This window comes from Zerene cesonia, chromosome 25, assembly GCF_012273895.1.
Source record: "Zerene cesonia ecotype Mississippi chromosome 25, Zerene_cesonia_1.1, whole genome shotgun sequence".
NCBI lineage: Eukaryota > Metazoa > Arthropoda > Insecta > Lepidoptera > Pieridae > Zerene > Zerene cesonia.
The window spans coordinates 830316-845509 of NC_052126.1; the positions used below are offsets into that span (position 1 = coordinate 830316).

At 32.4% G+C, this 15194-nt stretch overlaps 1 protein-coding gene across 4 annotated transcripts in view; it reads right to left on the bottom strand.

The window, feature by feature from the left end:
- Positions 1–12000, bottom strand: part of LOC119836773 (protein madd-4) — a 97573-nt gene extending 85573 nt beyond the window's left edge. For all 4 annotated transcript variants that reach the window (XM_038362234.1, XM_038362236.1, XM_038362235.1 and 1 more), the window contains exon 1: positions 11907–12000. In XM_038362234.1, coding sequence (XP_038218162.1) covers positions 11907–11951 — 45 coding nt within the window. In that variant the 5' untranslated portion in view covers positions 11952–12000. The remainder of the gene's footprint in view (positions 1–11906) is intronic.
- Between the last annotated feature and the right edge of the window lie 3194 nt (positions 12001–15194).

Sequence of the window (15194 nt, forward strand, 5' to 3'; positions counted from 1 at the left end):
TGACAGATTCGAAATTCAAATGTAATATTTTTTTATAATTAAGTGTAACAGTATTTATGGCCAGACTAAGTATAGAACATTCTTTGTTTTGGACTTTGGACTGGAACCCCGAGGAAAGTGCAAACGTGGCTGTCCTATACACACCTGGCTGCGGGCAATCATAGCGGAGGCTAAGGGAATCGGAAAAACATGGAGCGAAACATATATAACGGTATTTATTTAATTATTTCTACCCTCAAGTGGTGTTGGCAGAATATTAGCGTCAGGGTCCCATTGACTCTGACATTTATGCACATGTGTCTCCGTCCTGTTTTTTCCTCTGTATGTTAATTTTTCTTTGTATAATTGTCTTATTTTGTAATTGTCCTGGTATTTAATGTGTTCTTTTAACAAACTTTTAATCTATCTATCTATCTAAACAAAAAAAGAAGCTCACGAAAGGAGTAGCTGGCGGTGCACAATGGATGCCCTCTGCCCCAGCTAGGGGACATAGGAATCTAAGTCAAGTGAGTCATAGAACATTCTCTATGCCATTGACTGAGAATTGTGTTTTTTGAGTTAATAACAATAAATTAATACAAGATTATAATTAAATTTATGGGCTTTAACCAAATAATAAAAATAAAACTTTCTTAATAAGCAGTAATCTTAATGGAATTTTATAATAAAAGAAGCAGTTATTTAATATGAAGCAGAACAAAATTTCTTCGGATACATTAGTCGCAGAATTTAATTCTAGAATTTTCTAAGTGCTTCGGGGAATCAAGGATGCATTCTTGATTAGATGCTAGATAAATTATAAAGGTAAAGTCTAGCCTCTGGCTTAGTCAATGAAGTTACGGTTAGTGTATAAATATAAAAGTCCAATCGCCTTATTTGATATTTTTCTTCAGTCATAAATGTACGAGTATACTAATATTATAAAGCTGATGAGTTGGTTTGTTTTTTTTTTGAACACACTAATCTCAGGAACTCCTGGTCCGATTTGTAAAAATTCTTATGTACCGCGGACCTCTAGTATGCGGTATACACGTGTTATACGAGTTTTATTGGAATGTTATTGTATATATATATATATATATATATATATACATACAATATATATAACAATACAAATACAGAAAATTAAGGAGTTTGTGCCCAAGGGGTAAAACGGGACCCTATCTCTAAGTCTTCGCTGTTTGTCTGCCTGTCAGTTTATAACCAGCCTGTATCTCTTGAACCGTGATAATTAGACAGTTGACATTTTCAAGGATGATGTATTTTTGTTGACGATATAACAACGAATAATTTAAATTGATGTTTGTTATGGTTGTAGGAAACCATTGGCGTCATGAGCCGACTCGCACTTGACCGATTTTTGTTATTTATATACAATTAAGGGTAGTATAAAATTGATAATTTTAAGCAAAATACGATATAAGTCACACTATTTCAACATAAAAGTGGCGTTAAAGCTCGTAGCAATTGTAGCGCGCGTAGCACTTACTGAACTACTTGCTACGAGTTAATGTAGACTGATCTGTTGTACGTAGCACTCTTAAGTGCTCGCTGTCAAAAGAGGTATTCAATGGAAGAACATACAAAATAACTGTTGTGTGGTGCTTTTATCGTAGTTTCTAGAAAAATATCGATCATTATTAACTACATTCATTGCTTTGTGCGTAAGTCAAATCAAATCAAATTTATTAAATCAAACACTTAACCTAACCTTAAAGCTAAGTACATCGCTGTAGCAATTACAAATAGGTATCAAACAATTAAGGTTCAAGACCGATATCTTTGCTAGGTTACAGAGTAACCTGTATTAAAGATATCAGTACCTTCCCCATACCATGAATAAAGCATAATGTAGTTTAAATGTCTCAAGGTGGTCGTCCCACTTTGTTCATGAAATTGATTTAAAATTACGGTTATAAAAAATACTAACAATCTAATGTAAGTCTATGCTTCTAAACGTGTTCATGCTTCGAGATAATCTTAAATTACGTCATTTTCTTTAGTCTTATTCTAGACCTTAAAGTATGGGTTAAATACATAAATATTATAAATAGATTTCCATTAAAGGATACTGAGCTAAGTAAGTTCTAATGAAGATGTGACAATTGACCCATTATAAAAGAGAAAGTTACATACATAGAGTTTTGAAAGGTCAAATTTCTACATTTTCGTAAACTGTTACCTCAAGTTACACTGTTGATAGTGATACTTGTATTGTTGTTACACTACGATCAGAAAGGATTGCTCTTTGCTAGCTAAATCTGTCATTTACTTCAACTGGCCGAGCGATAAACAAAATATTTATAACAAACATCAATAGACACTGATGAAATAGAAAATCACGATCCACCGTAAAATATATAATGGCTCAAAAATTGAATGCTTAAAATAACCCGGTCAATTTCAAAGGCGATTAAAATGGAGCGCAAAAACCGGCCAACCTATAAAAACATTTTTACAATTTCAGAGCTTTATGCTTGATAAACATAAATAGCTTGAGAACACGGCTAAATGTATAGTACTGGGGCAGTGTATTTAACCCGGTCAGTCGTGAGACAAAAGATTTTTAGCAGTGGATCGAGTTATATAGAATTTCTTTATAGAATAGGACTATTACTATGTATAGTTAGTTCCATGGTGTAGTTTCCATTCTTAGCTTTAAAACGTGCAGACGTTTATTGAATTAAGTAATTTATAAATTTTAACGATACAAGTCCAAATGGTTTTAATCAAAGGTTCTTCATGAATGGCGTGATATTGGCGGTATTTATTGACATATCATTCTTTATATGTATCTATAGTACATTTAAGATTACTATATCTATGAAGAACGGCTCATGGAGATTGCTTAAAAACATCTAACGAACACAAAAATTTCAAAGAACTACCAATTCCTACCGCAAAGAATAAAAATCTTTTGATAAAGATAACAATGGAAATGTTGTATGTTCGAGAATCAGCGCGAAATGAAAAAGATTCTAGAGATATAATATCAGTAAAATATAATTTATTGTTCATACAATCTGCCGTTAAAGACGTATAAAGTATATCTTTTGTGTGGACTTAACAAAGATTTCAAATCAGGCGAACGTAAAACGACACAAAAGCGAAACAATAAAATATAATCTCGCTTCGATTGTGAGCGCAGCGAGTTGATGGTTATAATAAAACATGTTATGTATGTCCAAAATCCCTCCTAGTGTTATAAACTCGGAAGTAACTCTATAACTCAGGCCCATGTCCTTCTCCTTCCCCTTCTCAGTCCTTTCCTTTATTCCTCTCGCCAATCCTTTCTTAATCCCTTCCCAATTTAAGGTCGGCAATCCATTTGTAGAGGCGTAAGGTCTGTAATCGACTTTAGGCCTCTACAAATGTTCATGGGCGGTGGTGGCGCTTACCATCAGGCGTCCCACCAGGTCCATTGCCGACTATGACATAAAAAAAAAATAACTCTGTCTTTTCTTCACGCCTAGACCATGGAACCGATTCGGATGTAATGTAGTACGGATATAGTTTGAGACTCCAGAAGGGATATAGGATAGTTTTTATCCCCGGAAGGCCATGGGAACGGAAACTGTGCGAGGAAAAACCCAGGAACAGTTTGCTTTTTCATCGTGGAGAGCTAGTAATAAACAGTTAGGTTATGTTAAATATGAAGATCATATTCATCGAAAGAATTCATAAATATGTCAATATGATTTTGCGATAAAGAACGACAGGTAAAGATTACAAAAAAAACAAAACATCAGAGCTCAGCGAAAACTTAAAAAACTAACTGCATTTTTTATGTTTTTAGCAAAATGACCCGTGGCAATGCCTTATTCAGAGCTTTGTTTTATCTATGAAAAGTTGCAAAAAATTATCTTTATTGTTCACAGATAAGTTTTAGTCTTTAACAGTACGAAATGCATCAAAGCTAAATATCGAAAATATAAAAAACGCATGAACCAATTAAGATTATTTAAAAGGTCCTAAGACGGGAGTGTTCTTAGCTACCTTTGATAAAATCGATTAAGGAAAGCCACTGCTATAAAAAAGCGGATATTTTCCCAACTGCCTCAATGTGGTTATTAAATAAAAGGCTTTGTCTAGTAGACATATGACAAATTTCAAATACAAGATGGCCGCTGGCAAAAAAGAGGATCGATCATTTTTTATTTTAAATTAATTGTTAGACGTGAATGAATAGTCCCTTCGCTGAGAAAACTGTATTCGATAAAACAATTATAGACTACATCCTTAACCAGCAAAAAGTATACAATGCATCATTCGATATTCTTTTATATATAACTAGCTGCGCCCCACAATTTTACCCGCGTAAGTCCGTATCCCGTAGGAATATCGGGATATATATGTATATATGTTATTCCAGTTTTCCAGCTGTCTACGTACCAAATTTCATTGCAATCGATTTAGAAGTCTTTGCGTGAAAGAGCAACAAACTCATACACATCCTTACAAACTTTCGCATTTATAATATTAGTAGGATAGGATACTAGGATAGTAGTATTTATAATATTAGTAGGACTAGAGAAGCTAACCTCATAACTTGCATAAAAACTTTCACCAATCCAATCTGACCAAAGCTGCGGCTATTTATCAGTAAACGTGATATTCACATGAATTTTAACGCGATAACATAATGGGAATAATGCGAAGCGATAAACATTGGTAATAAAACACGACCACTCAATCGCTTGCGGCGCCATTTCACCAAATCGACACACATTTGAGGAATGCCCCTCCCCGTAAGGTGCTTGTTACAACGATATCAAATACATGTTTTATTATATTGCTATATTTGCTTAAAACTATTAGATTACAAAATATAAGCATACTTGACTAGTATCACTCACGCTTCGCCTATATGTTTGTATGTCGACTCCCTTAGACAATATATACGTAGTTTAAACGGACAGATTTACTTCAAACTTTGTACATTTATCAGTGACAATACAATAATTTCATTAGTTTATATGATTAGGATCATCATGATATAACGTTTACGTGTACAGAGTATACGTTAGGAAATAATTTAATCCTGGTGCAAGTGAGACAATTTAGTTGATTCTATCATTAAACCATCTTTTTTTGGTTTATTTTTAATTAGGTTTAATATTTAGACGCTGACGATGTTTAAAAAATGGTCGCAAATTTTTGTGATGGCAGGATTTAGTGGATTATATATCAGGTATATTATCATAATAAATTCAATAATATTCTCTTTTTTAGAAATACTTCCTAATATCGAAATAACGATTTTAGTCATAGTATTAATAATATTAATTGAATGTAATTCTTTATAATATATGGAAGTTAATTACATATAACGTTATTAAATTTATATCACATAGAAATAAAGAGATTAAACCTACACACTAACATTTATGCTATGCTGGAGCCTGGATTTTATAAAAAAGTTTATCTGATCTAAAAAGCTAAATAAATCATATTCATTTAAAACTTTATTTACAATATTTTTCGGTTATATTCACAGACGATACGACAGAACTACTGTTTGTATCGAGTTTTCCAGACCAGAAATAAATAGTAAAAAATCAAAAGCATAAAAATACAAAGCAATAAAACACTGATACTCGGTATCCCAATTTCAGTGAATCGGCCGTTTGGGTGTTAAGGACGGCGTTATGCCAAATTGAGTCATAAATAAATATTAATATGATTTAAGATCGTTTACGGGAATTTAGGTTTGGTATTTGTGACTTTATTACCGAGTTAGTAGTTTATGATATCGTATGGAGTTTGTTTACTTTTATATCCATACAAATAATATAGCCGAAGAGGGTTTTTTTTATGCTATAACCTCAGGTACTACTAAACCGATTTCAAAAATTATTTAACCGTTGGATATGTACGTGATCTTTAGAAAGGATTTTATGTTGTATTACCACCTCTAATGTTATTAGGTTTAAACCTTTTTTTGATTGTTGCTATATTACGACAACTGTTCGAGTTCAATTTTGTTTAATAACACAATTTACAGAGTCCAGATACAATGAAGAAGCAACTTAAACTGCTTGCTTCGCATTTAAATATCCAAGAATAGACAACAATCCAGGAACACTCGGGAAATTTATAAAAACGCCCGGGTAGTTGCCGTTAAATCAATTAATCCCTCGCAACTGAACTGCGCGACACGCTTCTTATAAAGTTTCCTTAAGAGCCGTTGAAACTATCTACAGCTTCAGGCTTATGAACTCGTAATACTATTTTCTATGGCGGTATTGTTTCGTAGCACAAAGGACTACTGTTTTGTGTTAGTATAGCGCAGTGTATGCTAGGAATATGATTTTTATATAGAAAATTCGAAAAGCGCTAAAACGGATTATGGAGTGCTTTGTTTTTAATGAAATAATGGATCGATATCCAATTATCATATGCTCTCTGTGTAAAATGTTGTCATTGATTAATTTCTTAACATTTTAAACAGTTCTAGTTTTAAATTTAATGGCGCACAAAAACTAATTCTCTTCAATAATATAATGTATCTTTCACGAGATTGAAACTTGAAAAAAGATAAACTAGCTCTTGATCATTTCTGAAACTATGTGATTTTTTCTGAAATATACATAAATTTTATTTAATCGATTGATAAATTAGAATCTAACAAACAGAAAAAAGTTATCACATTACTATGTACCACCGTCCCAGAACGTTTACCGTAATATGATGGGGTCAAGGAATCCCTGGACATCGCAATATCCTTTGCGCGCCGTAAATAACGAGTTCCGTAAATATTACATCGACACGAGGCAATCTACTTCGAACATTATATTAAGTGTTATTGCTTTTCGGTCTTATATGATCATGGGTGGGTCAAGGGATGCGATGTCAAACTAATTTTAACTTGAATACGGAATTGTGGTTGGGTTAATAATTTGAGTGATGTAGTTAGGTGCACGATCTCGAAATATATTTTTAATGGATTAGCATAAGTAAGTAACCTGTGTGGTAGAAGTAACATATTATAAGCTAAGTTAATATACCATTAAACATACGTCTCATATCTCGATAAGTAATACAACACTAGACAGAATAGAAGTATGTTTAATTAACAATTGTTCAAAATAAATTGCAATAAAAATAATCACGACACCATTTTATGTTTTCTGCCATCTTGACTTTAAAATTTCACATATAGGGATATTGAGGATTATTAATTAAATGATCTGTAAATGAACTATAAAGTATTAAAAACTAGCTAACTTAAATAGGAATAATGAATAAAAGAAATTAAATTTTACAAATAAATATTGCAAAAATCATGTATCAAATACATCAGAGATTTTAGAAAACACAGTCTGGCGTGAATTGGGGTCCTAATCCTGACTCGCGATCAAGTTTATTCTATTAATTAAACATTTCTCATTTATAAAGCATTACAATCGTATAAAACAAAAATATATTCTGACGTAGAATAGATTTTGTTTTTGAGGTCGATCAAACGTCATTTATTTAACCATGTGGATTATCAGGAACACACAGCACCACTGCTGCAAAGAGTGCAGAGGTGTTCCGTAATTTTTACAACACAGCAGTGAAACATTGAGAGTAATCCAGTGCTTGAGTCTATATAAATATTTACCTTCAACTCGCGCAAACTGTGACTGAATTTTTCCCATTTTCACTTCTCACTCCGTAAACGATATGCCGCGCTAACTTTTAATTAACATCCGATCCGTATTTCGCTAAAAAATCCTCTTTTCATCGACACCAAAACAACTAGAGTTTAGAAGTCAGATGCAAATACATGTGCATATTGAATTGACTTGTGTATGAACTGGGTTTTTAAGTAATCAGTATGTTTCTTTATTGTTCTTGGTGTTCTATTTTAGCTGCAGGATACAGGTATTTGATTGATTGTCTAGTTATTAAGAACTAGCTTTCCGAATGCGGCTTCCACGCAGTAGAAGGTAAATTAGACCGTAACAGAGTTTTATCTTGATGACCCGTTTACCCTGATTTATATTATCCAGCGTCTTTTTTCAGATCTCAAATAATCTCCGAATCTCATCCCAATCCGTTTCGCTGTTTAGCCGTGAGAAAAGACAGCCAAATTGACAGAGTTACTTTTTCTTTATGAAAAAAAAAATACTGAAAATAACTTGCGACAACACAAAAATTATGTGCCTATTTCAGAATAAATTTAATCTGACTTTCTTTTTTTCTATTTCTTTCCAGGGCGATGAAATGTATACTACGATTAGTTGCATATCACAAACTGTTTTTTCTACACACTTTATTAACCTCTTCGCCCTCAATCCCTCAATCAAAGAGAACATCAATTATATATAATATTATTTATTTCCATAATTCAAGCCTCCACTATGTGTAAGGGAGTTTTCACACACACATAAACGCAAACCCACACAGCCATGTCAAACCGTTTACGTTCATCAGTCACTTAAAACTGAAATTCTGACACAAAACGAAAGCCGTAAATAACTTGTCAACATGATCAAAGACCCTATTCTCGCGAAACAAATTAAAACATGAATACACAGAAAGCACAAAGGCTTGTCGGGAATGGCTGTAAGATTGAACAGTAAATCAATACTTAGTGAATTTTGTGTTTATAAAATAACTTTTGATTCTTTTTATTCCACGCTCGACAATCTCTGTATTCATGACTATTTTCTTTTGTTTCGTTTTCGCTTTATCACATGATTCCGTGAACTTCAATTCAATCATATAAACTTACTGACGTTTTCATGTTATTTTGCGATACGAATATATAATTTGTTTATTTTATTGCATGCTTCTTTACATTTTTACAAGTGCATAATGAATGAGTCAGTGGTAGCTAAGTGGTGAGGACCTAGGCATAGTACTTAAAATCAATGACACTGGGTTCCGGGACGGATAAATCACTTTTTTTATTACATCACCACTACTCTAAACGGTGATGCAAATAATCGTGAGGAGACTGGCATGTCTGAAAGTTAAAAGTTCAACAACATGTGACATATGCCAACCCGCACTTGACCAACGTGGTGAATGGGACGATGTCTGTGATAATAATGACGAATAATTATATGTTAAGTTGATAAACATACTCAACTATACCGGGGATGCTACTATATTTTTTATATATGACCGTACTTTAAAAAAAAACCGAATTATCATGGCATCTTTAGAAATAGGTTTTATAATAGATTGATTACGACGGCAATATTCTTTTCATATGTACGTAGTCATAACTTTGGCCTGTTTCCTTTCTAAATCTCAAAAAAATTGTCTCCAATCACAGCGTCGGCTTGTTCGTGAATTTTCATTTACCCACACCATAGGTACTATATTCTTTGATCGTTTTCCCTCTCGCAATCAAAAATCTGTTCGTTTTCACAATGCTTTTGTAAGTTGCGAACTTTTGTGCCGTGTCTGTAAGGAGCGTGCTGAATTCTCTAGCTGCGGTATGAATCCTGCATTTCAATTGCTACGCTAAGCCAACTATTGTTGGATTTGGATTTATTTTAAAATCGCTTGGTTTTTTAATGAATGCTACTAAATATAGACTAGTTACGTTTATGACTCTTGACTTCTCATTTTCAACCCGAAGTTACGATTATTTTTCGTCTAAAATTTCAACAGATTTAATTATTAATTCATGCGAAAGCTTTTCTTGAATCAAAGGTATTAATGCTAGAATTTATGAAACATTATTTTGAAATCAACGCGCATATAAGAGTCATTAATATAAATATTATATAAATTTGTAAATGAGCGAAGAAATTTAATGTTATAGCCAATATTACGTATATTTAAATAACTACATAGTTCATTACCAATAATGCAATAACTGAAGTCAATAGATGAAAGAGCGTTATAATTTTGAGAGATACTGCAATACAAATAGCAATATATGCAGATATTTATCTATAATCAACGCAAAGTTTTCACATTAATTAATCACATAGCTATGTAAATTCTATGTAAAACCATAACACTACTTCACATCGAACTAAACGTCGTATCTCCCAACATTCCTGCCTACAAGATGATAAAGTAAATTTCACTCGAAATTGACATATTTTGATTAGAACCATACTGAGCTTCCCTCCCGATGGACCTCCGTCAATTTGACAAATATCTGACGGTTATTAAAGAACCTTGTTAATCACGGAGGGAGTTTTGACGAATCGTCCGTTCAAATTTGTTACTTAGCTAGTAGCTTCGATGTTCCCTTCAAATAACAAATGGTGATAATGATCGTAAAGCTAGATGTTTTGTTATGAAATTTATTGTATTGAACCCCAATATTGCTTTATTTTCTACTAGCTGCTCGTCCCGGCTTCGCCCGTGGTACATTTCCGGGGTCCGAAAAAATGTCATATAGCACTCGCGAATAATGTAGCTTCCTTTTGGTGAAAGAAATTTCAAAATCGGATCAGCAGTTTCAGAGCCTTTAGGGTACAAATAACCAAAAAACTTTTCCTCTTTATTATATTAATATAGATAACTATTTATTAATTGTTTAAGGAAATTGTGTCCATGTTACCAAGTAGTTTATAATTGTAAATAAAATAAAATATTGAACAAGGACACATTAAGAAAAATATGAACTCCAGACTAATAAAACAAGTTTCCTTTACCGATATAGTACATAAAAAAGTTTAATATCGGAGTTGAAAAAAGAAAGGATACACGTTAATGTAAGAAATTGAAATAAAAATTTAACGAATATAGCTATTGATATTTATTTTATATCGAGGTACAATGTAATGAAACAACGTTGTTGTTGGTTGATAAATGTTGACGAAAATAAGCAAGGAATTAACGATAGGCATTAACTTTGTAGTAAATAGTAATCATATAACCGTTTAATTTATATTTAACTAGCTGCGCCCTGCGGTTTCACCCGCGTAAGTCTGTCCCGTCCCGTAGGTATATCGCGATAAAAAGTTGACTATATGTTATTCCAGTTGTCCAGCTTTCTACGTATCGAATTTCATTGCAATCGGTTAAGTAGTTTTTGCGTGAAAGAGCAACAAACACACACACACATCCTTACAAACTTTCGCATTTATAATATTAAATAATAGGAAGGATTTTAAACGTGGACTATAAGTTTAATTTGATACGTTTTTACAAAACAAAAATATTATTTCGTTAGAACATAGATTATACTCGTAATATATTAATTTACAGTTACTGTGGAACCTGAAGTTACTACTCGAAATAATACTAGCACTCGGCGATACATTTTGAGCTAAAAGCACTTCGTAACAGTTGTATGTTAATTTCCGTATTCAGACTTGGCTTAAATATCTACGTATTAATAATTTATCATATGAATTTGACTTGTTTCTTTGTTCATCTTCACCTTCAATAGGTAGTTATCCTAGTCATTAAGTGATTTAAAATAGGGACTAAATTATCAGTTTTTGGTGTCCATAAATATTTATAGAAGAAAATAAATTGGTGAATTATTTTTTTATATGTCATAGCGGGCAACTGAGCTTGTGGTTCGCCTGTTAGTAAACGATCACCACCGCCTAAGAACATTCACAGAGGAAGTGCCTGCGTTTAGGGGGTAAAGGAAATGGAAAGGATTAATGATTGGAAAGAAGGAATGGACTGGGACGGGTGAGCGAAAGGACGGGGTTTATTCGAAATCTATTCTAGTTAAACGCCATTTAAATGTGATCTAAATTTGACGTGTAGTTTTTGATTTAACCTCAATAATGTGTATTTATTTTACTCGCCTGAATTTTATTTTATGCACTTATATTTAATAAAATTCAAGTGTTATACCTGATTTTGATCTTATTACTTGACTCTTGAGTCTAGGAAATTCCTGCGCTTACGCACTATTATTTATTATAATTTTGTTTAATCTATATTTACAGTTTTCAAATAAATGGATAAACAAACTAAAAACTTACAATTATCGTAAGAACCACCGCCAAAAAGAAGAGACCCCGCAACATTTTGTCAAAATGTATCCGCTGATGTCATATTACTGAGTCAGGTCATCCTGCAACAAAAGAGAAGTATATTAAAAATTCTGTATAAATCTGTGATCAAAATACGATGATTATTATTAGCTGTGTTCACGTTTTCAATCTTTCCTACTTGATATTATATAGCTCATAGTCTTCCTTAATAAATGGGAAATGAACATTAAATAATGTGTCTGTTCGAACCAATAGTTCATGAGATTAGCTCCTTCTAATAAACAATTGTGCAGACGAAAAGCCTTTTCATTATTTCATTCGATTATTTTCGTGAAGTCTTGATCTTTATAGTACTTATAAGTAATGTTGTTGATAACCTATTTGTTCGAATGGATGTTTCAATGAGAAAACCATAGTTGTATTTCTCTATAAGAACAGGGTAATCGTGGGAAATTTTAGAACCAATATGGTCTATTCAATTTTGCTTATATTATTATTATTAACAGTAAGAATTCTACAACGGCATCGAAAAAATTAGATAAATAATAATTGATAAATAAATTACAATAATCGCTTCGTAAAAACAGATAACCTTATTGAGTTGTAATATCTTACTATGAACTACTCCATATAATAAACGAAAGCGATAGATACTTCGTAATAGTAGTAAATCGTGAATTAGAAATAAAAAGAAAATAAGTCAACAGCTCAGAAAAACTATCGTTCCAACTAAATCAAACAGTTAACAAACTAATTCGATGCTATCTGTCAAAAAATTCTAAATAAAATTCCATATACATGACGTAGGAACGTGCCACATACGAGATACAATATGAAACGCTTCGATATGTAAAGCAAATAACATGTTCGCGACTGATTTATGTCGCTCCTTGTTTAGTTTTACCATTTGGAAAACGTGTTTCGAATGGTTTTTAGTGAAATTCAAATTTGGCTCTCGGACTATGGACTTCAATAGTTTTCGTGTAACTTTTTAAATTTTGAGATTGCTTTTAGTCTTGTAACGTCAGTAGTATTCCTCATTAACAAAAATCAAATAAAAAACAACCAAGTCCATTGTTTGCCTAATAAAGTCGATGAGGTAGCATAGGGAACTGAAGATCGAAATAAGCTGGATATAGGGAGCTGGAATTCATTCTTTACTGAATCGTAGCATGAAATAGTGTTATTTCGCAGTAATATAAAGTGTTAAATAGCACTGAAAATTCAAACTTTTCCTTACATTTGGGTTAGTGGGTAATTGATAAGAAAAAATATTATATACAACTACAATTGTTTTTTCGAAATTATTTTACACTTTAAATCAATTATGACTTTTGGACGCAAGTTCAATTTTTTCGGTATGTTTGGGGCTTTTTGATACTAACTCGCTAATGGAATGTATCTATTCTAAAATAAAATACGTTTATTTTTCTCTTGTAAATCTAGTTTTATGCCTAGCCTGAGAAGAGCTTGATAAAACAGATAGATAACTAGTTTTCATAATAGTACAAAAACATTTGTGTAGCAATTCAAAGAATCTATTGCCCATTAAAAAATCAATGCCTCCATTCTATGACTCAAACGGCCTTCAGAGTATTGATGAACTATTTCTGTGCTCAATAAAAAGTTCTTCGAAAGCAGATAAATCGTGAAAAGACATATAGCATTTCGTCACGCGAAGAAATCACGCTACCATGTAGCTTTTGCCATTTACAGGCGTAATAACTTTCTCATATATGAGCTACTGGTTACAGATCGTAGCAGCCGTATAAACAGTAGCGTATGTGGTAATCCAGACTATTAGACTGCGAGATTCCATATAGATCTTGTTGTATCCGTCATCTTTGCGTAAAAAAGTAAAAAGCAGTGAATAGACCATTCGTTCTGAAGTGTTCCGGGTATAGGCAGTAGCTAAGAAGTTCTAGGTTGTATTTAGTATACTAAAAATAAGATAATGTAAGGACTAAAGTGTGACTAAATTTATTAAGCTATTCAATATTAATTGTCACCTGAAAATTATCTCGTAAAATACCTGCAGCGTTGTTTATTTTATTATTTATAAACATCACTTGCCAATACAGGACATACGGAGCGATACACAACATTAATTTAAAAAAAAAATAGCTTAACTAAATTAAACACTAAATACATACGAAATTAAATAGAACTGAAATAAATCAAAGCGTATTATCTAATTATAACAAACTAGCTGCGCCCCGCGGTTTCACCCGCGTAAAACCGAATCCCGTAGGAATATCGGGATAAAAGTTGCCTATATGTTATTCCATCTGTCCAGCTGTCTACGTACCAAATTTCATTGCAATCGGTTCAGTAGGTTTTGCGTGAAAGAGCAACAAACACACACACGTCGTTACGAACTTTCGCATTTATAATATTAGTAAGATTAAATATAGTTAGCCATTTTATGCCGACAATTTTATTTTTTAAATACCTAAACGCTCGTGTAAGACCAAAAACAAGAAAGCGACACATACGTCGTTGTATTCCTCTTACGAAGCAGATTTACTGAATGTATTTTTCATAACGATACGTGCTGTGAAACTCTGCTGAGACTCAAAATGAGAAACGCAAGCTTTTACCGGGTAAGAAAAAATATGTGTTAAATGTTATAATATATTTTGACGATTTGAGCACGCTTGTACAAGAATTCTAGTTGAGTGAGTAATGTTTGAGGTTGAGTTTATGTGGGAATAATTATGTTTTACAAGGAAGATCACCGACGTCCTTTGAAGATTCTAAAAATTTCCTATCGAACACAAAAAGTAAGCTAAAAAAAATGTCAACTAGCGAACCTTTTTCGTTCTTGGGAACGTCAGTTAATAAAATTGAACAAACAAAAAAACATTTTGGAAGATGGTCAATAAACAAAAATATCGTTTAGTCAAAAATATTATATATCAAAGTCATCCTTAAATATGTCATGCGTGTTATAATTTTACCATACTTTTAATCAAAGGCCCTGTATTCCATAAATATTCAAACCAGTTGAGCTATTTATGTCAGTCTATTACATTGAAATAGATCACCTGATAACTAATTAAGGAAATAAACTAGTAATTGAACAAATACGTTTTCCCTTAACCTCTCCAGGGAGCGGGACGCTTGCTAATTAGAAGGAAAATTAGAAATAAACCTTTCTAAGTACGTAACGCAATTATTTCTATAACAAGAAATTTCATGTAATCTGTATAACTGTAATCATAGTATGCTAATAAGGAGGTATGTTAATAATAAAGTTTTTTTTATTTTAAAACC